Genomic DNA, 25,762 nt, shown 5'->3' with positions numbered 1-25,762 from the left:
GTACCTTCCATCGAGAACTCTCATTTGGATGTGCAACTGGCCATCGGGCTAACTATGCCACTGCATTCACTTTCATAGTGATCTCTTGTAAATCCCTCTGGACTTGGACCACCGCACTTTGGACATTGCCCATCTCCTTCAAATCTTCCTTCAACGCAGTAATGGACACTTTAACATCTTCTGTAAGGAAATCAAGATTATCCGTTAGTTCCCGTAAGGAGGCCTCAAGCTCTATTGGCTCTCCCCGTTGGGACGAAAGAGATGGCAATATGCCCTCAATATGTTGTAGCCTGCTCTCAAAGGCTTCCAACTGCTCGACACTCTTCTGGAAGGCCTCAACCTCTCTTGGCCGTTTCTCTAGGGATTTCACACTTGGAATGAATTTTTCAAGTTCCTCAAGTCTCTCTACGACTTTTGATACTCCATAGAGATTTTCTCTAGGGTTTTCTTTGGCGGTCTCAAGCTCTGTTGACATGCCTTTCTCTTTTATCAATGTTGCCACCAACCCTTTTAGGTCACCGCACATTGTCTCCAGGGTTGCAAGTTTTGTCTCAAGCGCCTCAATGCGCTTCACTCTTCCTGACTTATTTCTCATAATTCCACGCAAGGTGCTCGCACACACTGTGCTCTGATACCAACTGTCACGGACCCCCAAAATGGGACTCAAGTAAGGGCCGTGTGGCACTCGTTGAGAGCTCCCCCTCGACAAGTCAGCCAACTCTCACCTGTTCAAGCCTGCAAGCACGAGCACCAGGTGAGTCTCAATACTCAAGGAAAACAAGGAACAATAGGATTTCACATGAGTAATATATTCTTATACACCGAATAAGACTATAACAATCAGAGACATCATAATTCAAGGCAACAGAACACCACAATGAAAAGAACTACTTGTATTATTCATCTACAAGAGAATCACCATACAAGCGATAACACAGATATTCATATATTCATTCTAAATCCCTGAAAAATACAATTATAGCAAGTATCTCACTCCCCCTTTTCCCCATTACATTGTCACACCCTAACACTTTGCCATTAGAGATTTGCAGAATGGATCCAACACTGATTTTTGCCTCTGTACACTTTCAATTTCAAGCAGCTCATTGATGAGTGGAGCTTCTCCACTCAACAAATTGGACGTGTGTGTGTGTCATGTGTTTCCTGCATGTGCAAATAGTACTACGTGTATGTGAGAGTTCTACTTAAATCCTTTATCTATGGCAGCTCAAGTATCACGTTTTGATTGTATCTTGACCACCGGCGCATAGGCTGATTACTGCAACACCTTGACCAATAGAATGAGAAAGTGCAGGCAGCAAGAAGCAAATATATTAGTAGACTTCAGCAGAGGCCACAGCAGGGTAGATGTCAGCTGTAACTGCATGTCAGCTAAGTCAAGATGGATACTCATATTCTTCTTCCACACCTATATATTCGATGTACAGTGAATCAAAATATTATTTATTATAGCATACATAGTCTATTAATAGGACTATGTTTTTAGACGTGGAAAACAATGTGCTATGTTTCTTCATTGAGTTCATCATTTTATCCCAGTTTATGCTGAGAAGTTAATTTATGTACAGTGGAAGCTAGTAAACCACCCATTTTCTCAAAGTATATAGAAGTTCTGGGCTGCATAACATAGAATTTTCATTTCTTATTGAATAAATTATTGTCAATAAACATACAAAATGTGCGAGAAGCAAGAATATTTTTCTCGTGTGACATCTAGAGAATCCGTCACAAATTTGCAAATGAATCAGATCGAGGCAATATAATCAAAACTTATAATCAGATCATGAAATGAGTCCTAATCCATGTGTTATATTCGGTTTTATTCTCACTTTACGAAAAGTGTCGTGCACACAGAAGAATGGAATTTGGAACTGCAACTCATAATCTTTTGAGAGATGCTGTGGTAATTGCTGGTGGCGTTGGAGTGAAGGCTTCATTGTCGGTCCAATTCGTCTCGCCCCAATGCCTCAGCATACTCTTCCAGGAGCACAAATTGTCAGTACATTTCTTCAAACGAGGGTCCTTAATTTTAATTCTCCAATGCCCATCTGTGAAATTTTCTTTCTCGGCCTGCATCCTGTCCCACTCCAGCCCAGCCTTCTGCTTCGACCTCAACAGGCAAAACTGCTGCAGCTGCTCCGGCATAGCATCGTGCACTCTCCACCACCTTTCGTGAGCGACATCGCTCGCAAACTCCTGTAATATATCCACATTCCAATTACAATCGTAGTCCCGGAAGCACAGCCATGGTTTTAACCCCAGATAGTGCAGCACATACAGAACCGGAGGCTCCGCCCCAAACAGCCTAGTCTTCATTTGCTTCTTCTCTTCCTCATCACCAATCCAGAAGTGCTTCAAGAAGTTCATGTGCCTCGGAATCCGATGCCACCACGTAAAAATCTCGTTCAAGTACCCCTGGTCTCCGCCATTGTACGATTCGATCTCGTTGATGTGATCCATCAGAAGCTGGAAGGTGCAATTAGACGGTTCGATCACCATGACCCCAGAATTGAACATTGACCCATTATTGCCTGTGGCAGAAATTTCTGGCATTCCGAACAAGAAATCAATGTTCCTGAGCATAAGCAAATCGGCATCGATGAAAATGATCTTGTCATAATCTGTGAGTTGCCACAGTCGGAACTTGCTGTAATTCCATTCGTTGTAAGCATCCTTCTCAGCTTTTGGGTTCCTGATTCTTTGGATAGTCCGAAGCTTCCACCCGGCAGCCTGGAGTCCACTGCGGTGGTATGCGCTAATAGTCTCATCCACAAGAATAACCAAGTCTCGGGTGGAACCAGCCATGCGGATACTCTGAGCAGCAGCTATGGCTCCGCAAACATAGACATGGGCAGAGTGAAGGATTGTTGCATATGCTTCTCTGCGTTCGTTGCCAGCGTAGGCAAGCTCTATTGAAAGAACAGGGCAGCGGGCTATTAACAGTTTGCAACACAAGCTTAACATTCAACTACAGGCCATTTTTCAAATGAACATTGATACGTGCGTGTATATAATCACCTATTAGATTAATGAATCTTGTCAAACAAAAAAATTTATTTGGCTGTTTTTTTCTCTGAGCCAAAAAAAAATATTTTTTTTTAATAGGAAATGGCGATATAAAAAAGACCTTATTTTGACAGAAGCGGAGAAATTCTGAAACGGTGCGGAAATGAACTTGAAAGAGCAAATTTACTAAATTATTTAAGAGCAGAATTCAAAATTTCTGAAGAACAAATGAGCAATAAACTTCACGGAAAATAGATGGAGATGGGCATTAAGTATGGATCCATTAAAAAGGCATTTGATGAGTTATCTATCTAATATATGCACGAGTGGCAAAACCAGTTCATGGGTCGGATTTGGGGGATCATAAATTGGTGAGGATTAAATGGATTCGGATTCGGGTTAACTCATTTTTTAACTGGTAAATAACCTATAAATTCAAATCCATCCATTTGTCAGATGGGTTATAAACCGGTACCCATTAAGCACCCGCTTATATATATAATTTATTTCTTTAATTTTTTTCTCAAACATTTCACCAAAATTTACTTTAAAAAAAAATGACACTCATTTGGTCATTTATTTATTTTTATTAAATAGTACATCTCTTTGATTTTTTTGAAAAAATATAATTTAAAATTTTAAGAACAACACCAATACAAATACAATCTATAACTCGTGTTGTGTATCATTTTTTCCTCTTCAAATTTTCAACAAATCTAGTTATATAACTTGTAACTATATAATATTATTTACGTAAAAGTCTGAAAGCAAAAATAAAAAGTATAAAATATTATTTTTTTAATGTAGACAAGTGATCTAATGGGTACCCAACCCAAACCCATCTAACATGTTTATTAAATGGGTTGGGTTCGGGTTGACCTATTTATAAATGGGTCATCTCCTCTGAAACCCAAATGCAGTCTAAACGGGCGAGTAATAGGTCACTTGTTGGGTCTTGACCTGTTTTACCATTCCTAGATGTATGGGTTGATGGACTTTCCACAACTTAAGTTAGGGGGAGAGAGAAGTTAAAGAACCCTATCCAAGATATGTCTCTCCTTGCTCCCATGCCATCATTGGCCAACCCTAACAGTATTTATTGAACACTAGGGATAGAAACAAAGAAAGATTCCATAAATAAAATGGTATTTGTGAGTGATGACTCCTTCGCATAGGATTTGAAACTCACAAATTGTAAGATGTCATAATATTAGCATAACCCCAACTTGGTCTCAAAAGGGAGGGAGAGTTGGCCACATGCGAGTCACAAGGGCAAACAAGGTCAAGTTGTCCAAGTGAAGGTCACATGACTAGGTTAGGTTAGGTTAGGTCAACCATGTGTAGGTTACATGGCTAGACTAGGTTAGGTTGGTTATATGCATGTTACTCTAGTCATATGACAAAGGCATACCAAGAGTAGAGGATAAACAAAGTCAAGTCGATCATGTACATGTTAGGAGATCTAAAGCAGGCTAGTTCAACCAAAGGAGAAACCATGTAACTATCCAAAAATTAAACATGAAGAAACCACCTACAAACCACAATTAAGAGGGTGAGTAGGCCTTCACAAGTGGCCTACACAAGTGGTACCACCTAGAGTGTTGAAACTACCCACATAGGATGCAAGGAAAATCATGTGTTAGAGGACGATTAAAATCCCCCATAAGAGAAAAGGTTATAAGAAAAGTGGGAGGCACTTTCCCAAAACACCTATAGGCCATAATTAAGATAGTTCCACCGATATGAGTAGGCCTACACTAGTGACTACCACCTAGAGACCTAGGGAAAATCATGTGCTAAAGGAAGATTACAATCCCCATTGTTGGAGATGTGGGTCATATTTGAGTGGAGCACATGCGTTAGGAAGCATAATGATGTTAAGAATAAGGAAGCTAGTTGTAGGATCAAACCGTCAACGATTTCAGTTTGTAGCACAAACAGCTCTCTATATTTAACCGTCGACGGTTTTCCTGAAACCGTCGATAATTTTATTTGGCGTAAGTTATAGATTTTTGAATTTGGAGATTAGAAGATTAAGGGATTCAGAGGTTTTTCCTTTGGGGATTTCTACATAGTGTTTTATATGTAGTGTAGACACCCCATTTTTACCCAGGCCCAATATATGTATTACTATTATTATTATTATTGTTATTTTATTATTATTATTATTATTATTATTATTATTATTATTATTTTATTTATTCTTATTATTATTATTATTATTATTATTATTAATTTTCACTAATCTTATTATTATTATTATTTTTATTATTATTTTTATTTTCTTTATTATTATTATTATTATTTTTCATTAGTATTATTAATATTACTTTTATCTTTATTTTTTTTACATCTATTTTATTATTATTATTATTTATTATTTTCATTATTATTTTTAATTTTTATTATCATTATTATTAGTATTTTTTATTACTATTATTACTATTATTTTATTTATTATTATTATTATTATTATTATTATTTTAATATTATTATTACTTTTATTTTTATTTTTATTTATATTGTTTATTATTATTATTATTAATTATTTTCATTATTATTGATATTATTTTTAATTATCATTATTGTCAGTATTTTTATTACTATTATTACTATTATTTTATTTGTTATTATTATTATTATTATTATTATTATTATTATTACCTTTATTTTTATTTTTATTTATATTGTTTATTATTATTATTAATAATTATTTTCATTATTATTGACATTATTTTTAATTATTATTATTATCAGTATTTTTACCTTTATTATTACTATTATTATTATTATTTTATTTATTTATTTATCTTTATTATTACTATTATTATTATTATTATTATTTTATTATTATTATTATTATTATTATTATTTTTACCTTATTATTATTATTTCCTTATTTACATAATAGTGGTATATATTATTTCCAAAAAAAAAAGAAAAATACCATAAACCGAAAAGGAAATGTTTTTAGGGTTTCTTCAAAATTATTTTTATAAGAAGAGAGCCGGGGGCGCTGCACTGCACACACAGGGGACGGCAGCGCACAGCAGGCCCTAAAAAAAAAAAAATTTCCGCTTCTTCTTCTTCTTCTCCGGCCACCCCATCACCCGCTGATCCTCCTCCGTCTCCCACTTTTCATCTCATCTCCCATCTCTCTTTTCGCTTCCATCTCATCAACCTCTACTCCAGCCGCCTTTTCGGCCCACCAGCATCACAACCTCTGCAATATCCAACCACCCGAACACCATAGCCGCAGCCTCAGACCTCCTCTGCAACTCTCCTTCCATCGCCAACACCCCCTTGCTGCCATCCGAGGAGACTCCAGCAGCCACGGCCAGCCACCACCCAGCAGAGCCACTCTTGCAGCAGCCGTGAACTCCCCCTGCAACTCCGGCGAACCAGCAGCTCCTTGGCCAGTCCCTGTTCCTGCAACCGGTGCTGTCGCCGACGACCCCACCACTGCAGCATCTCCATCTCCCACGGCCACACCACCTGGACCCCGGCAGCCACAGCAGGTCTCCAGCCAAACCCGAACCTCCGGTGGTCTCCAGCTTGCCTCTGATCTCCAAACAGCCCCTGCAAGCCGCCACCAGTCACCCTTCGCTGCAACCGAGCACCACCCCATGCCGCTGCCGTTCCATGGTGAACTCCCTGACTCTACACACACATCACACACTTAAACACACTTACACACCAACACACACACACAGAAACACCAGCAAATATATGTAAAAATGTTTTTTTTTTTTATTTGTTTAGTTATCCACATATTTATTTAATTTTATTATCATCTTGTTTCATTTTTTTTTATTATTGTAAATATTAACCGGTTTGCTCTCATTGTGGTAGGATTTTTTTTTTATTTTTTTTGCGGAGGGTTTTTGAGGTCATAATATTCATGCATGTTTAAATTCCCTTTGTTTTTTTTTTATTATGCATATTAAATAATAAATATTTTTATTTTCATGTTATAATATTTGTTTATGTGGTTAATATTTGTGTTCATATTTTTTTTTTATTGTAAAGTTCTTATTATAGAAATTTGTTTAAAGTTCAGATTTTTACTACATATATAATATTGTTGTAGATTGTTTATTGATATTTTTTGTCATATTATTATATTGGCGTTAATATTTTAATAATGTAGAATACTTATTATTTTGGCAATATTGTATTGCATACTTAATAACTTAGTGTTTTATTCATATATTATATTTAGCAAATTAACATTTTTAGCTACGTGTGTATTTATATATATATAGCATTTTAGCAAAAATTATATGTTTAGTATTCTCGTACTTTTTATAGTGCTGTAACACATATTTACTGACTTAGTGTTTAGTTGATATTATATATTTAGTATATATTAGTATTTTAGTCACATATTTCGTATTAACTATTCTTAGTACATTAGTATATCTAGTATTATTTATCTCTAAATGTTTAGTATTACATATGTTTAGTACTTAATATTGTGTAGTTTTTTTTTAGTATATATAGAATCATGTATATTATTATTGCTAATATTTTCCTAGTATTTTTAGTATGTATAACATTACTTATTAGGGTATTAATATTTATCATTATAATTACTATTTTGGTTATACCATATGGGGTGTTATATTTAGTATGGTATATTTGTATTAACTTAATTATTATTTTTATCAGTATTTTCTCGATTTTTTTTATCCCTATGATTTTATTGCGGGGGTATGAGCCTTTGGGCATCACGTACCCTAAGCTCTGAGGGAATATATGTATATATTTATTTATTTATTTATTTTCATGTATAATTATAAATTCATAAAAAAGGAGTAATGTAAAGACTTATTAAATTAACTTAGGGATAATTTCAAATTAATTAGGTACCGTTCGTAAGAACGGGCGCGTAGGGGGTGCTTGTACCTTCCCCTCGCGTAACCGAACTCCCGAACCTAACTCTGGTAATGTAGACCGATTCTACCCCTAACGGGGTAGTAATCATGTGTTCTAACCGCACTAAAGGTTAGTGGCGACTCCTACACCATATTTTTCCTGAAAATATTAAATTGATTTTTAATTTCGCCGCTCGGGGCACACGCGCTCCCGGGACGTCGCGACATGTAGTCTAAGTCTTCTATGCACAGAGGGTTAGATATATAAACTATATTTTCTAACCTTTGATGTAAGCTTGACAATCTGATAGTGAAAATCAATCGTGTGCTCCCGTGGACGTAGGCACATTTCCAAACCATGTAATTTCTTGTATCATTGATTTTATTGCTTTCCTTTACTAATGGGGATCAACATATCATACCTCTTTCTTTTGTGCGCTGATTTGGTGACACGTGGACGACCTTCTGATGTCCATTCCTTTACCGACATGATGACACGTGGATGACCTCCTAATGTCCACTTCAGTTTATGATTATTTTGTAGGTTTTGCATAGATTATTTAAAGACTTTGTTTGAAGACTTTATTATTATTTTTCTTGGATTTGTATTTTCTTGGATATGTTATTTCAAGGTTATTAGGTGCTTGAAGACTCAAAGTGAAGTGTTGAAGCAAGAAGACCCATGTGGGCTCCCACACGGTCTTGAGGGCCCCACACTGATTGGGCCTCCCTTTTACTTATGTTTTGTGTTTAATTTGTAATGTTGCAAGAAAACCAAGCTTGTTTGCATGTGAGAGTGTTTAATGCGTGTGTTAGTAAGTTGTGTTAATATTTAATTTTGTTAGTAAGTTGTGTATTTATTTCCTTTGTCTCCCATGCTTATGTGGGGATTGCTAGTTCTTTGTTGCTTTGTCCCCCCCATGCTAGAATATGTATCCCTTCATTGTAAAAACAAAAGTTAATTTGACTAAGTTTGAATATTGAAATAATGAAAGGAAATTCCTTTGTGAAACTTGATAGCTTTGTCCAATCATTTCAATTGTGTAGTATGAGACTACACGTTCTCTTCAAAGATTAGGTGGTGAGAGACCACTATTATATCCAGCGACTCTATCTTCATCTTCCCCACTCAACCACACGGCCATCACCAAAATACCCCCCACATGACCTCTATTTCCCCACTCCATTACTGCATTTGTCTTGGTGATTCGAAACTCGTACGAAGAACCTAAGGTGTGGACTAACATGTGTTGAAAAGCATCAAGTCATCCAACGTATCTATTGGTAAACTCAATAATTGTTTGAACCTGTATTTAATATTATTAAAGCCTTTGCTTGAAAACTTGAAATTTCATATTTGATAAGCCTTTGAATCCATAGATTGCGATATTGATACTTGCTAGTTTAAAATCAATTGTGGGAATATTGCCATGCTAACAATAGAACTTACATTTTCGAAGTGCATATAACTTGATTCCTTTGTGAAAGAACTCTTGGGACCTATTTCTGGACAACATCATACACCCTTTCAAAAATCTCACAACATGTGAAATATAGCATGATTCATAGTGTTTATTTTCGAATAATTAAATTCTTAATCCATAATGTATTGAGTGTATGTGCTTGTGAGGGTTTAATTGTAGGACATAGGTCGCTCCATCCCTTCCTACATCATTTATTCTATTGGCCTAACAAGGCTTACGAATCTTATTTTGATGATAAAAAATCAAGGAAATTTGATATGTTTTGGTTAAAGTGATACTGTTTTAGGAAACAAGCATACAAGTTCAAGATCAAGTGCTCAAAATGCTCACAAGCCTTATTATAAGAGAAAGCTTATACTTCAAAGACAATCAAATGAAAGCTTAACGGATATTGAAGCTTGGATGAAAGCTCAAATGAATATTGAAGCTTGGTTTCAAAGATAGACAAATCTAGTAAAGCTTGAAGCATGAATTCAAAATGGACTCAAAAGAAATGGAAAAGTATGAAGACTTAGTGCTTAGAGCGTTTAAGTTTAACAAGTCTCATGTAAGTACTTCATTCGACATCAATATGGATATATAAAACTCTTTAGGTTTCATTATAGACTTAGAGACCAATTTTTGAAAATCCCGAAAAATAATTTCTAAAGTTACATTTGAGTTTTTCAAAAATTAAAGCATCAAAGTCTTAAAAAAAATATTATTAAAAATTGACAGCTCAGCCGACTGACCCAAAAGGCCCAGTCGATTGACATATTTTATTCCAATTTTTCGCTGAAACTGAATAGGCCTAGTCAACTGACCCAATCGACTAACCCCAAACAGAATAGGTTCAGTCGACTGACCTGCAAAAATTTCAAATTTTAAACAATAAAGGGAAATTTCCAAAATTAAGTTTTTGAATTTGTAACGTTGTAAAAACTTGGGAAACACTCCAAGTGACATGGGAAACACGAAATTACATTCTAAACTCTATAAATACTCCCTAAACCCAAGAATTTTCACACACCAAGCAATACAATCAACATTCAAGCATTGATATTGTAAACTCTTCAAAAGCTCTCTCTTGCTCAAACTCTTGCTAAAGATTTCTATTTAGATTTTGCTAAACAAAGCCTACGGTTCTTTGAGTAATTACTGAGTTTCTCAAATATAAGAAAGAACCCCCGGCGATTAACTTCTTGAGCTTCAAATTTATTCTTTATTGATATTTGATTTAAAGTATATTAGTGCTCAAACTTGTACTAATCAGTTATGTTTTGAAATTGTCTTTGTACACAAGAATTCGTTCTTGTTCTTGTTGTTTTTTATGGTTCCGGTTGTTGAATCGTTGTACCGAACGTGGGGTATTGCTTGGAGAGGAGTGCTCTATCTTATTGAAGAAGTGTTAAAAAGGTTTGCTCCGCCCGTAAAGGAGTAGTATAGTGGAATCCTTAGGTGTGTTGCCTAAGACAAGGACGTAGACGGGTATAGTCAAATGTCGTAAAAATCTTGCTGTCACTCTCTTCCCTATTATTTTTGAATTATAGCACATATAAACTACGTGGATGCTTATTTGAATTGATCGATATTAATTTGCTTTTGGGAATTGCGGAAACCGTAAGGGAGTACGTTGATTAATTAATATTATTGCGGAAACCACAAAGGAGTACGTTGATTGATTAATACCAAAGCCCTTTAATATATTGGTTGGTTACATACTTAAAATCAAGATACTTCTTTGATATCGATATTTGAATTTTGGAACCTTGGTTGAATTTTCTATTTTTGTGATATCAAGCTAAATTCATTGATTGGATTGAATACCAATTGTACTTGTGAAGTTGTTGTGTTTGAAGAGTGTGATTGCAAATTAACTCTAATTAAAAAAGAGGTTAACTCTTAACTAAAGGAACTTGTAAAACAAAGGGATTTCAAAGAAAATTTAAAAAACCCAATTCACACCCCCCCCCTTTCTTGGGAATACACCTAATTTTTCATATTATCATTGTCATTGCTTGTTCCGTATATTTATCGTATAGTTCTTGCATTACTTGTCCGCATTCGAGTTGTGTGCGTCTCCGCTACACATTCGAATTAAAAATTGGTATCAAAGCTATTGGTTGCAATGGTTGGGATTTCTTCGGCGAAGTTCGAGATTGGTAAGTTCGATGGAATGGGAAATTTTGGACTATGGCAAAGGAGGGTCAAGGACGTGTTGGTGCAGCAAGGTATGATGAAGGCACTATACGGAAAATAACTGGAGGGCATAGATGACACGAGTTGGAAGGAGTTGGAAGCGAAAGTTGTGGCTACTATCAGACTGTGTCTGGTCGATGACGTGATGTATCATGTCATGGATAAGGAATCAACAGTGGCAGTTTGGCTGAAACTGGAGAACTAGTACATGTCCAAATTTTTATTGAACAAGTTGTATCTTAAGCAAAGACTCTATGGGCTTAATATGGCAGAGGGTTCGGGTTTGAATCAACACATCAATGTATTTAATCAGATCATTAGCGATCTGAATCGGGTTAATGTGAAGTTTAAGGATGAATACAAAGCATTGATGCTGCTGAATTCCCTACCTATGTCTTCTACATTTGAGAACCTGGTTACAACTCTGACATAGGGGAAAGAGACTCTGAAGTTGGAGGATATCACGAGTCCCTTTTTGAGTTTCCATCAAATGAAGAAGGTCTGCGATGAAAATACTCAAGGTGAAGGGCTCATGGCTAAGGGAAACCAGGATCGTGGAAGGAGCAAGTTTTGGGGTGGACTGAGTAACAATAGAGCTCGGTCCAATTCTAGGAAGAGAAAGGATGTTCGGTGATTTAATTGTGGGAAAAAGGGGCATATAAAACCCGATTTTCCAGAGAGGAAGAAGGGGAATGTTGAAAACAAAGAAGGTTCATCAAACACGCGCGAATGTAGTGGAAGAAGGAGACTCTAGGAGCATTGAAGGTGACATGCTCTCGGTTTCATCCAAGTTAGACGAGTTCGCAGATTCTTGCATCTTAGACTTGGTATGCTCTTATCATATGATGCCCAACAAAAACTGGTTCACCACTTACAGATTGGTGAGTTATGGTTCTGTTCTAATGGGAAATGATGATGCCTGTAAATTTGTCGGGCTGGGAATATTAGAAACAAGAAGTATGATGGTGTACTGAGGACATTATTTGATGTTAGGCACATATCGGAGTTGAGGAAGTTTTGTTAGGCACCTTATATTGCAATGGGTTTAATTACAAGTCTGAAGGTAGGGTAATGAAGGTGAACAAGGGTGTTCTGACCATGATGAAGGAGTTGAGAGTGCCAGGGAACATATATACACTACTGGGTACTACAGTTATAGGTGGAGTTGCAACCGTAGAGTTTGAGTTTGACTGTGCCATTTTGTGGCATATGGGTGAGCGTGGAATGAAGGAACTTCACAAGAGAGATCTTTTTAAATTGGTCAAATTATGTAAGTTGGATTTCTACAAGTACTGTATGCTTGGGAAGCAGAATAGGGCCCAAGATGGAGGAAATACTAGACTACATTCATTCGAACGTTTGGGGGCCAATAAGAGTGGCATCACGAGGGAGACAAGTGTACTTCGTGAGTTTCATAGATGATTACTCATGAAAGGTCTTTGCCAAGTTTAAATTGTTGAAAGGTGAGGTGAAAAACAAGACCTTGAGAAATATAACTTCCTCAGGACAGACAATGGAACTCAGTACACAAACTCAAGTTTCAGAGAGTTTTACAAGCGTCATGGCATAAGGAGACATTTTATAGTATGCAAGATACCACAAAAAAATGGTGTGGAAAAATGGATGAATAGAACTCTAACTTAAAGGGCTCAGTGTCTCAGGTTGAATGTTAGGCTTGGGCTCATTATGAATTTCTAGGTCGAGGCGATGAGTATGACTGGTTTTTTGGTTAATAGATCACCAAGAGCATCACAAGATGGTAAAGTTGATGAGGAGGTGTGGACAGGTAACAAGGTAGACTACTCCGAATTGAGAGTATTTGGGTGTCCGACCTATGCGCACATTCTTGGTAAGGAGAGATCAAAGCTTGAGGCGAAGTCTAAACGATGCATCTTTTTTGGGATATTAGAAAGGTGAGAAAGGGTTCAAACTGTGGGATCCAGTGGCAAACGAGGTGGTGATCAATAGGGACGTGGTTTTTGATGAGAAAGCCATGTTGCAACATACTCAAAAAGAAGAAGAGAAACATATGCTAGAAAACTGTAGCAATAACAAGCAAGTTGTGCAGGTGGAGTTATGGACTTACGACAAAAATGCAGGGAGTTCTAACTTGAGAGATCAGCAGGCGGTGCAGGTGGAGTCAGAAACTCAGGGTGGAGATTAAGATCTTCAAAACATAGGGAGTTCTAGCTCGAATGACTAGCGGCCACATTGCAGTATAGTTGTAAACCGACCTAGATGCATCGTCACGCCACCGCCTAGGTATTGATTTGATAACCTAGTGTCTTATGCACTTATCACCAGTAGCGAGGATCCTATTACCTTTCAAGAGGCCGTGCATAGTCAGAAAAAATGTAGTTGGATGGGCGTGATGGTGACGGAGATGGAATCACTACATAAGAACCAGACATGGGACTTGGTGGAGTTTCCAAGTAGGAAGAGGGTGATTGGATGCAAGTGAGTGTAGAGGAAGAAAGAAGCAGTTCAAAAAACAAAATAGAGAAGTACAAAGCTCACTTGGTATCAAAAGGATACTCGCAAAGGAAGGGAGTTGATTATGATGCAATCTTCTCCTTTGTGGTCAGACACACTTCCATCGGGGTAGTGTTGAGACTGGTAGGGCAATACGACATGAATCTAGAGCTAATGGACATAAAGATGGCATTCCTCCATGGTGGTTTGGAGGAGCTGATTTACATGACACAGCTAGAAGGGTTTTTCAGCTTGGATAGGAGCACTTAGTTTGTAAACTAAAGAAGTCACTTTACAGGCTGAAGCAATCTCCAAGACAGTGGTATAAACGGTTTGACACCTATATGACCTATATCAGCTGAAGGAGGTGTGAGTACGATTGTTGCATCTATGTGACGAGTCTTGAGGATGATTCTCTTTTATTTTTGTTGCTTTATATCGATGACATGATGATTGCTGAGAAAGACATAACTTAGGTGAATCAATTGAAGACCCTATTGGATAAAGAGTTTGACATGAAAGACATGGGTGCAGCCAAGTAGATTCTTGGCATGGATATTTGCAATGACAGAGCTACAGGGAGATTGTGGTTATCTTAAGGTGGCTATGTGGAGAAGGTGTTAGAGAGGTTTAGAATGAGTAATGCTAAACTTATGTGTACACCATTAGTGAGTCATTTTAGGATGTCTACTGCCCAGTGCCCAACAAAGGATGATGAGGTTCGTGACATGCCAAATGTCTCCTATGCTAGTGCAGTGGGGTGTCTGATATATGTCATGTTGTGTACAAGGCCAGATCTAGCATGTTGTTAGCGTGGTGAACAAGTTCTTTTTGAATACAGGTCGATGACATTGAAATGCAGTCAAGTGGATTCTGAAGTACTTGATGGGTACAACCGGATATGACATTTTGTTAAGTAGACAATAGAGTAATCCATCCATGTTAAGAGGTCTACCATAGGGTACGTATTCACCCTTGTGGGAGGACCTATGATGCAGTTACTTGTTGCTTTATCTACTATTAAGTCAAAGTACATAGCAGTAGCTGAGGCTGGTAAGGAAGTATTTTGGCTCGCAGAATTGTTCAAGGAGTTCGGCGTCTAGCAAGGTGGAGTTCGGCTGCAATGTGACAGTCAGAGTGCCATCTATTTGGTGAAGAATCAGGTTTATCATGTCAGAACGAGGCACATTGACGTGCAGTTTCACAAGATCGGGGAACTGACTACTTTAGGAAAACTTCTACCTGAGAAGGTTCACATGTCTAGTAATGAAGTTGATATGTTGACAAAGCTTATCACAATAGACAAGCTCAAGCTTTGTGCGGACTTTATCAACTTCTCCAAGTGCTAGATGGGAGACGGTCCTAATCTATTGTCTCAGGTGAAGCAGCGGGTTATGCTTCCATATTTCCCCTAAGTGGTGAATCTTCACTAAGGTAGATATTGTTGGAGATGTGGTTCATATTTAAGTGGAACGCATGTGCCGGGAAGCATAGTGATGCAAAGAACAAGGAAGCTTGCACGATCAAACCATCAATGGTTTGGTCGACGATATGAGTGATGGTTTGCTCTCGGTATCAAATCGTCGATGGTTTTAGTCTGTAGCATGAACAACTCTCGGTATTTAACCGTCAACAATTTGTTCGAAGCAAGTTACGAATTTTTGATTTTTGAGATCATAAGAATGGGTGATTCATAGGTTTTTCCTCTAGGAATTTCTATATAAGCGTTTTAGATGTAGTATGTCTTCTGTACGCATAGGGTTAGATATATAAGCTATATTTTGTAACCCTGGATGTAAGCTTAACAATCTAATAGTGAAAATCAGTTGTTTGCTCCCGTGGATGTAGACACATTGTCGAACCAGGTAATTTCTTGTGTCATTGATTTTATTGCTTTCCTTTATTCTCATTGTGATTACTTTTTCTATATATTGATCGTTGAGTGCTTGCATTACTTGTCCGGATTTGAGTTGTGTGTGTTTCCATTGCACATTCAAATCAATACCTATAAAAGCTTCCCACGTGGTAATTTTTTGGGAAAGTGTTATAAGAAAGGTGAGAGGCATTATCTCATAAGTTAAGCACCAATCCGAACCTATTCTCCTCTCTCTCTCTCTCTCTCTCCCTTCCTCTAATTTCAATTGATCTTTCAAAATAACCCACTAACTTTTGCACTGAAGAGATCCCTTTGGGGGGGGGGGCATTGGGACTTCCTAAGATTCTATTTTTATCTTACAGATTTCAAAAGCTGGAACAAGTCCCATTAACCACACACCAAATGAGTCTTTAGAGTGGCAAGTCATTATTCAATATCAACAAAGTGGGTTCCATGCATGTGCAAGTCCAAATATTAGTATAACATCTTATGACTAGTAGGGTTTCATATCCTACATTTGGGAACCATCGGAACTATTTCTCGAATAAAATATGCAAATTTATATTTAAACAAAAAATTAAGTTTGAAATGGAGATATTAAAAAGCATGCACCTAAATTTGACAAAAAATGTACAAAATAGTGACATTCCTTTATTCTTGATTTTTTAAAAGAAAATTGAAAAAAAAAATGAAATATTTAGATTTTAATGTAGCTTTTCTGCTTGCTATTTTTTTTTTTTCAATTTTATGTGATATTATAAACTTTTCGAAAAGCGTTATCAATTTTCTAAATTTTTTCGTTCTTTTGTAGTTTTGAGAAAATTGTATTTGCCTTAAAGACTTTTCATTGTCTTAGTCAACAAATGAAAAAGAAAACGAGAAAGATAAAGATAATTAGACAACATCGATTAGTTGAACAACGATGGTGGGAGGGTAGGCTTTTCTGCATTCCCCTTGTGAAATGTCTCTAATCCCCTTAAAGTTAAAAAACCAATGGAATCTATAGACCCAACTTCAACCTTTGCCACCATACATGATGGCTTGAGCCCCGCAATGGTGGCACAAAGCTTCCCAACTTTTCTCTCTCCATTAAGTTTTTTTATTCATATTTTTCAAATGAAAATAATTAAAAATTAAATGACAAGCATTGGCACTAGGGTTTCTAGGACCTTGAAAGTTACAAGTAAGGCTCAAGCTTATAATATAATATAAAAAATTAGGACCAAAGCTGAACAAATAGAAAAAAAGAGGAAAGGCCTCAATAAAGGGAAAAAGAAAGATGGAAAACCTCAAGTAATGGAAAATGAATGGTGGACAAGATTAGAGAGTTTAATATATGCTCAATAATATGAAAAAAAATACAAATGAATGGATCAGTACGAATTGGAAAATGTTTTAGAAGGAAAGAAGATGAAGGTAGTGGTATTTGTCTCACATTTGAAAAGGAAATTTAATTTACTTACCTTATATACCAAATACTATATACCTTTGCCTTCCAACAAAGTTTGGCCTCACATTGGCGCAATCCTACAAGGATGGGCCTAGCACACAACACACATGTGTGCCACATGGTGCAACATGGTTATTTGGTGTTGAACTTCATACTTCATAAGTGTGGTGACTAGATAGTTGGATGTAACTAGGTGCTAGATCCACTTGAGAGACCTAATGCTACAATCCCTTGAAAAGGTATAGTAAAATCTAGCAATATGAATGTGATTGTTGCTCATAGAAAAACATTAGAAGAAAATGTCTTCCTTCTCATAATAATTCTTTTTATTTTCTTTTTTTAGACACATTCAAAGTTTTGTCTCGTGTAAGGGTAATTCTTTTGAAATTGCAATCTTGATTCTCTTGTAAGTCCTCTAAGATCCAACTTAATTTGTGTAAACATAGGTAGACAATGGATTTTTTTTTCTCCTAAGTAACATTTTTCTAAACTAAATGCACACTGATCACAATGGAGACGAAAAAAATTTAAGGAAAATGATGTTAGTAGTGTCCTATAAAGTCACTTTCTATCACTTCATTTAATCCTCTTTATCTTTATGAGTTTTGTTTCATTGGCTAAAAAGAAGATGACACTTACAACCTTTGTTTAACCAAACACCTTTTAAAAAAAGTAGATAGGTGATGAGGGTAATAGTGTAATGGTGAATTGGGATCTTATGCATGCACACCCCTTACTGGTGCGAGGCATCCTACAAAAAAGGGGAGTACCTCACTTAGTAAGTGTAATAGGGATTTGGGATTGTAGAATTTAGAATTTGTAGGAAGGGGAAAGGAGAGATGTGGTAGGAAATAGTTTATAAGAGGTAAGAAAGAGAAGAGAGAGAGAGAGAGAGAGAGAGAGAGAGAGAGAGAGAGAGAGAGAGAGAGAGAGAGAGAGAGAGAGAGAGTTGCAGTTAAATAAAGAGGAACAAGAAGAAGAAGTATAGTAAAATATGTCAATTAAGTGGTCACACTGCGTGTGTGTGTGTACATATGAAGAGATGGGGCTCTTTCTTCAACTTATTAGGCTAGTTATTTATATCTATTCTAGATCAACCTCCACTTTAATCTTAGAGAATGCACTATCCCTTTGATTAATTTCAGTTTCCTTAACTAATGCAAGTCTAAAAAATGCCTTCCTAAGTGGTTGGATACCCAACATTCCACAAGTTATTACATTTGATATTTTAATATTTTTATCGAAGAGCATCCTCTTTTCTTTAGAATGTTAGCTTGTTTGACTTCTCCAATTGATCCGCTTTATTGCAATCAAGAAAAATCTCTTGTATACGGGTGATTAGTAGCCATGCATGGTACTTATCTAGGCAACAACAGCATGGGGTAGTTTTTTTTCTTTGCTTGGTGACAAGCATCATGGACAATATTGTCGTCGCCTATATGAGTCGATGCACAATTGGCCCTAAACTTGCACTACCTTTTACTGCCAATCAGTAAACCTTGAGTTCTTTTTCATATTCCCTTAAGATGCAAAAAGATTGTAAAAACAACCCTGAAAAAGGGCATTGATCTTATCAAATTATAGTAGTACAATAGACCCAACTTTAAGAACCTATTAAGAAAGAATGCACCTTCAATTCATATTCTCATCACATCTAAATAGACTAAATTTTAATAAAATATTTCGGAAGCTATTTGTACAAGGAACAAATGGGAAAATTATGGTCTAAATTATTGCTATTATTATGAGAAACTCTATAACAAATTAGCTCTTAAACACCTTTTAATACATGGTTACTGGAAAGGCTACCACAAAGGAATTTTGGGATGTGTTGGAAGAAAATCTCATTATCTAAACTATCATAAGCAAGAAGTTCTATGTAAGTAAACTTACTTATTACAAGTCGATTGACTTTTGGGCTGGTGATTAAGGGAATAAATTTGTAAAATACAAAAAAGTACTCTTCATCATCTTAAACAAAAAAAATATAGATGAGTCCATTGTTGTAACCTCTATTATAAATAGATTCCCTCGATATGTGATCCCATGTCTATAAATGTCTATCTTGTATGAATTAACCTATGTGATCTATGTGTGTAAGCACATTGTGTAAATTGAATCCTTTAGGGCCACGAGAAAATAATCATTTAGAATACAAACAAACAATCATTTATTCATTCTTTTCAAACTGTGTTTTACTAACGTTGTATCAAATTCATGGTTGCCAATCCTCCAACATGGTTGGTGTTCCCCCATGTCATCACTTGTCATCATTGGTTCTCTGTCTTCGTTGGCACTCCACTACCAATGAATATCTCCTACCACCATAAGATATCTCCCATCATCGACAAGACCTTTCTTTTAACCACCACACGTGCACACCAACACCACCTTTCATGACCCCACATCATTGCTCACATATGTCATCATAAGTTGCCTAGCTCCTTACACATCTCCTTGAGCTCAAATCTGCACTGAGTTCCATATATGTTCCCCACTCTTCACTCAAATTTGGCCCTAACTCTTTACTCATCTTTTTGGGCCTAGATATACTCCTTGCTCCCTCTCCTCCTTCAAATTAATTTTCTCCTAGCTCCTAGCTCCTAACTAACCTCTTCGAGCTCAAATATGCTCCTAGCTACTTGCTCCCCTCTCTAGGCTCTAATATACTCATAGGTTGCCTAGCTCTGCATGCACCTCCTCAAATATATGGACTGTCATGACCACAAACGCCCATGCTCCTCTTTGCACTATTTCTCCCTAAGTCGTCTTCCCTCCTCTAAACAACCAGCTTAAATCTTCTCCAAAGTGCCCTACTTCGATCATTTTCAGCACTAAGTTTTTAAACTCAAGTTGGTCTCTTTATTTATTTGAATTTGAGGGGGGGGGGGGATGTTAGCAAGATGCAATTGTGTGTGTAAATACATTCATGTATAAATACTCTACCTTATATAATTTTACCCATGTGACATATATACCCACCTTGTATGAATTAACCCATGTGATATATGTGTGTAAATACCTATCTTCCATGGATTAAATCATGTGATCCATGTGTGTAAGTATCGTTGTATAAATTGAGCCCTTTAGGGCCAAGAGAAAACAATCATTCAAAAGACAAACAATCATTTAGTCATTCATTATTTCCAAACTATGTTTTTCTAGCACTGCTAAAGAGTTGGGAAACCACCTAAAAATTGAGGAATGACATCAACACGAAGAGGACAAAAATGACTTGTGTAATGAGAAGCCTAAAGTCTTAATTGCAAAGGAGAAAATATGACTTGTACTAAGAAAAGAGAACTAGGAAAGGTTCACTCATCCAATTAGTGATAGGTCATTAAAAAAATTATTTTAGCAAACAAAGACATTATAGGAAACAATATTGGTTTTAGAAGAGGAAATAGAAAAATGCTTGACAAAAAAAGTTTTGCATAATGACGTTCAAGGTTAATATCTTTAAAAAAAAAAATTGGTGGATAACTCTATTGCAACAAGGCATATATACAGTAACAAGAGTCTATAGAATATGTTGAATCTAAATTAAGAAGCGAACATTCTCTATGCTAATGCTTCAAATCAAGGCACGAGGAATATGAAATTTGTGGTCACTTTCAAAAGAAATTTTATTTGAATTATGTATATTTTGTACCCAAGGTTCGGAGAAATTTAGTGTTTGATAGCTTGCTTAGTAAGTAGGGCTTTATGTTAGTTTTTGAATGGCTTTGTACTTTCAAAAGGTGATCATTTTTTTTAATTAAAGAAAGGCTAAATGTATGGTGGGATATCTAAGCATGTATCAATAATGTTAAATAAAAGTAAAATCCACAGTATGTATGGTTGCCATGTGGCCTTTGTAGGCACTAGAATTTGCCATGCAGATTGCTATTGTTAAATTGTGTCCACCACTTTCCCTCTATGACTTGGTGTTCTTTTCTCATTTTGACGTACATTATTTTTGTAGTTCTTTCTTTATGCATACCTTCTTGACTTGAATTCATGGATAAACACTTCATTCCAAAATTCAAGAAAATAAACATAGGTATTTAAATTTTCTATTGACTTCTTAAACTAATGCATTATTTAGTTATTTTAATGAACATTGTAAAGAAAAGAAGTTTATATCTGAAGTTCTTAATTTTTTTCAAATATTTTTAAGAAAATCTAATATGATTGGCCTTCAAATTGATTCTCTTTTGTTGTTTCCAACCACTTAAATACATGGGTATAGTGTCGTGCACATACATATAAAGAATGATATTTTATGCTAAAATTTCATAACTAGAGGTTCATTAGGCTTATCACGTTGACTCATGATAAGTAGCAAAAGCTATTAATTGAATACTAAACTCATAAAGATTTTACTTACATGCCTAATAATGCAGTAGTATTAAGTAATTTATAGTACTGTATAACAAGGTTATGTACATTATAATAAATATTTTAAGACATAATATTTAACGTAACACTCTTAAATATTAATTTTCTAATATTTCATAACTATTCATTTGATTTTGATGCACAGAGGCATTTTATTGATAATTAAATATTTACTGCTTAATGATTTGTTAAGAATGATTTTGTAAATTATCTTCTAGATTTTTAATTTGATAAAAGTTTTCCATGCATCTGGAATACAACTTGTATATTTTTAATTAAGTGTTTAGATCCGATAAAGAATAAAAATATTATAATATTTCATGTTTTGATTCCACTATAATAATACAAGACGTTTTTCATCCTTTTAGAAAACAACAAATCATCTTAACCGAAAGAAATATTATGACTTGTGGTAATTCTATGCTTTCTAATGCAAGCCTAACATTTGGTTTTTGGGATGAAGCATTACTAAAACCTTGCCATATGTTTAATAGTCTCTAATAAAGAAAACTCTAAAGCACCGCACGAAACTAAAAAGAAAAAAGAAGCCAAATCATAGGCGCACTTGAAGGTTTAGGACTTGTAGTTAAATTAAAGCACCCTAAAGGAGAAAATTTGGGGGCGGGAAGGAAATGGAGTGCATTGTTCTTGGATATACACACATACAACGGCATAAACATTCATGGTTATAGAACCTAAAGATTGATTTGCAATAAATAAGGTGATTGACTATAGAGATGCTATCGTTTATTAAAAAATATACATATTTTTCTTCTTCACTCTAATCAAAATTCTTAAGGAGTTTAGCATTGAACTAACTATACGTTTGGTACATAGGAATGGATTGGAATCGAGTAGAATAGAATCGAATTTATGTTTTGATTTCATTATGCTTTCTATTCATATATTCATTCAATCCCCTTTCTGTCTCATTCTATTAGCAAATCAAACATGAGATAAGAACATCCCAAAAAGTTTCTAGTTCTTAAACCTAGTAAGAATTGGAGTACCCAAATTCTATGGACTGAAGATTTTATATGTTCATAGTAAAAGGTACTAGTTCGTATATAATTCCACTAATTCGTACTGTCATGGTACTTGAATTTGAGCACAACACCTTCAAAAAGGCAATGAAATATTCATATGCTACTTCTTTGAAAAGAGGCAATAAATGTTGGGACACACAGCTATATTGCTATCAAATACCTTCCTGCTGCCACTATTTCCGGTTTTCCTATTGCTCACTTCCAAAAATTTTTTTCCACGGTGGCACAGTCAATGTTTTTGACATACCTTGAAATAATTTGTCATTGCTTCGTATCATAATTCTTTAGAGAATTATTTTAAAATTTTAGAGGAAAATTGTGATGAGGTGATTAATAGATTATTAAATTGAGATAAGCAGGGGTTTCAAGTGAGAGTTTTGGAGCTTGGGATAAGCATGTTCATGGGTGTTCGCGTTAACAAAGAGCAGAAAATTCTTCTATATGTGACGTAAGATTTAAAAAAGGAACAACACAGGGAGCAAATAGAAAGAACTGAATTACACTGACCTTTGACCTTGAGAGGCAGGGCAAGTTCACATGAGCCAACTGGAAGCTGGAGCTTTTCTCTCAACACATTCAAGTTTGGCTTGTACAAGCGTGCACTCCCTTCTCGTGCAGCGAGTTCCTTGCAAGTAAACAGGTTCGGTATTGGGAAGCATTTGGAAATGAAAAGCAGATGCACAGGGTAGAAGCCTTTGGCAGCGGCTGCAAGCCCTGCGGCAGCCAGCTGCAAGTGTAACCGGGCGACATCTTTCGACCAATTCCCCTCATTTCTGCAGGGAAGCTTGACTGCAATGAGATCAAGGCGTTTTCCGGGAACTTCGAGCTTTGGTAGTGATGGGCAAAAAGGAACTTCTTCTTCTTGTTCCTCATCAATCCATTCTGGATATAAAGAATCCCAAGTCACATTTTTGGCCACAGTGTCCAGATGCAACGCCACGTGGTTGGCCTCAGGAATGATGTGCTTCCAGTGGTCAATTTCACTTTTGTTGAAGTTCAGAAGGCCAATTCCCTGATACTCATTTCCATCATTCACTTCATCAACGATTTTTGAGATGTCATCCCAATTAATGTCTTCATGTGATGTATAACGTGGATCCGGTCCACCCCATATCCACCTGTTTACAAAGCCTGGGCTGCATTAAACGATACAGACTCTGATTAATCATTAAAACAAGGTCCGCAGATATCTGAAAAAATATCATCCAAAATATCACTAGTGACATGATCGAGAACAGAAACAACACACACCCGGAACCAGATCGCGTCAAGTGGTCGTTGTCATAGACCTCTGGAGAGTATATGAGCGTTAAAAAGGTGCCGCACATAATGATAACTAGGACTAGCTTCAAAAGAGGGAACTTGCAGTTTGGACTTCTATCTTGGAAGGAGCCGTAAGGGGGCTTCTCAGCACTTTTAGCTTTACTTCTTTGAAACCTCCTCTTGTATATGTCTTCACTGATTGATTCAAGGGACATTAAAGAAAAAAAAAATCAGCAAATAGCTGAGCTGAGAAACCAACAATTGGCCTGAGTTATATGCATGGAACAAGGGCAGAAAGAAAAAGAGAAAAAAACTTACAAATGTTAGTCATTGAACCTAGGGAATCACATTTCTATGAGTCAGCTTAGCAATTTGAATTTTCAGAAAATTTGTACATTTCAATCATACAAAAGATCAAATATATATTCAGTTGGATGGAAGATAATAAAACAGCTATTCATGGGCATGAGCAATGTTGAAAGAGGTATTTACAGATGGATGCCATGCATAACTCTGAACGAATGGAGGTAAATTAGATTGTAAATTATGAGCCGCCAAAATTTTATGATCTTATTTTGAAACTATGAGTTACCAAATTAATTAAGCTTGGAAGTTGATCCAATTAACAAGAGACTGATGGAGGGAAAACCAAAACACAGGACATTTCAGGACAATATACAATCTAACATGATAAACAAAGCCCAAACACATGAATCTGGTACATGTTAGCAATACAGTCTAAACACGACAGCAGTTGTGAGCTTTAGTTTCTATGATCTATGCGTTCTAATTAACTTATGGATCATGGCTTGGCTTTAAATTCATGGTCCTCATGGATGACGTGTTCTTTGTAAAGACAATTCACAATATAGAAATTGGAGATATTCTGTATGCAGTATAATTTCCTCAGAAAAATTTGAAAGCAAACTCACATTGATACCGATAATCGCTGTCTTGCCTCTATGGCAGGACAAGTGAAAGTATTAGGACTTCCTCTCATCTTGATGTTTAAACCACTGGGAGAAGCATCGTCTGATCTGCAAAAATTTTAAAAAGCAAAAGCTAACTCATAAAACAATGGAAGCATCATAGATAAACCCCAAAAAGGAGTGCTCAACAAACTTTCCAGAAACAATTGTGAACAGATTCACTAAAATGGGAACATCTACAGGACATCAATTCGGGCTCAAAGACAATGTCACAAATTAAATCAGAGGGATAAAGAAAAAGCTCTCAATAACTTATCCAATAGGAAATTGCTTAAGTGATAAATAGCTAAATGTGGGAAATGAAATTATTTCCATTTTCCAACGTTCAGGAAACATAGAATGAATGGTGCACAAAAATCCAAACCAATCAACACAACACTGGCAACTGCACAGAGAGAGAAACTAAAGGAACCTATGAACACAACACTGGATGCTACACGCGCACACACACAGCAAAATTGAATTGAAGGTGCACTGGATGTTTTTAGGTACCCCGTACCCAATTAAAGATAAAAACAGAGATGGAAGGCAGAGCAGACCTTATGATTTCAGTATGTGCTTGAGTTTCTTTCTTTCCGGGGCTGTTCAGCCCAGAGGTTCCTCCCAAGAACTCTCGAGAGTTGTTTCCGAATGCAATGATGGTTGAAGAAGGCGGGTGGAGGCAGAACGAGGAGGAGGCAGAGGCAATATACACAAAGGTAACGTCTATTTGAATTTTTT

The 25,762-nt window shown here is 36.2% G+C and overlaps 1 protein-coding gene across 1 annotated transcript; it reads right to left on the bottom strand.

Moving 5' to 3' along the window:
* Positions 1-1,636: 1,636 nt before the first annotated feature.
* LOC131166904 (UDP-glucuronate:xylan alpha-glucuronosyltransferase 1) lies at positions 1,637-25,762 on the bottom strand. Its single transcript, XM_058125533.1, has 5 exons — positions 25,582-25,762; positions 24,986-25,090; positions 24,042-24,248; positions 23,298-23,926; positions 1,637-2,930 (listed from the first exon to the last, which is right to left on the bottom strand). Exons 2-5 carry the CDS (start codon positions 25,051-25,053, stop codon positions 1,900-1,902), a joined length of 1,935 nt encoding a protein of 644 aa, XP_057981516.1. The 5' UTR covers positions 25,054-25,090; positions 25,582-25,762; the 3' UTR covers positions 1,637-1,899.

This window comes from Malania oleifera, chromosome 1 (genome assembly GCF_029873635.1).
Source record: "Malania oleifera isolate guangnan ecotype guangnan chromosome 1, ASM2987363v1, whole genome shotgun sequence".
Classification (NCBI taxonomy): domain Eukaryota; kingdom Viridiplantae; phylum Streptophyta; class Magnoliopsida; order Santalales; family Ximeniaceae; genus Malania; species Malania oleifera.
This window is presented reverse-complemented; position numbering and strand designations above follow the sequence as displayed.

Coding starts and splice junctions, on each gene's coding strand:
- LOC131166904 (XM_058125533.1), bottom strand. CDS start 25,053: ATGAGAGGAAGTCCTAATACTTTCACTTGTCCTGCCATAGAGGCAAGA. Junction 23,927..24,041: donor TTGACGCGATCTGGTTCCGG/GTGTGTGTTGTT, acceptor CGTTTAATGCAG/CCCAGGCTTTGTAAACAGGT. Junction 2,931..23,297: donor CCTGCCTCTCAAGGTCAAAG/GTCAGTGTAATT, acceptor TTCTTTCAATAG/AGCTTGCCTACGCTGGCAAC.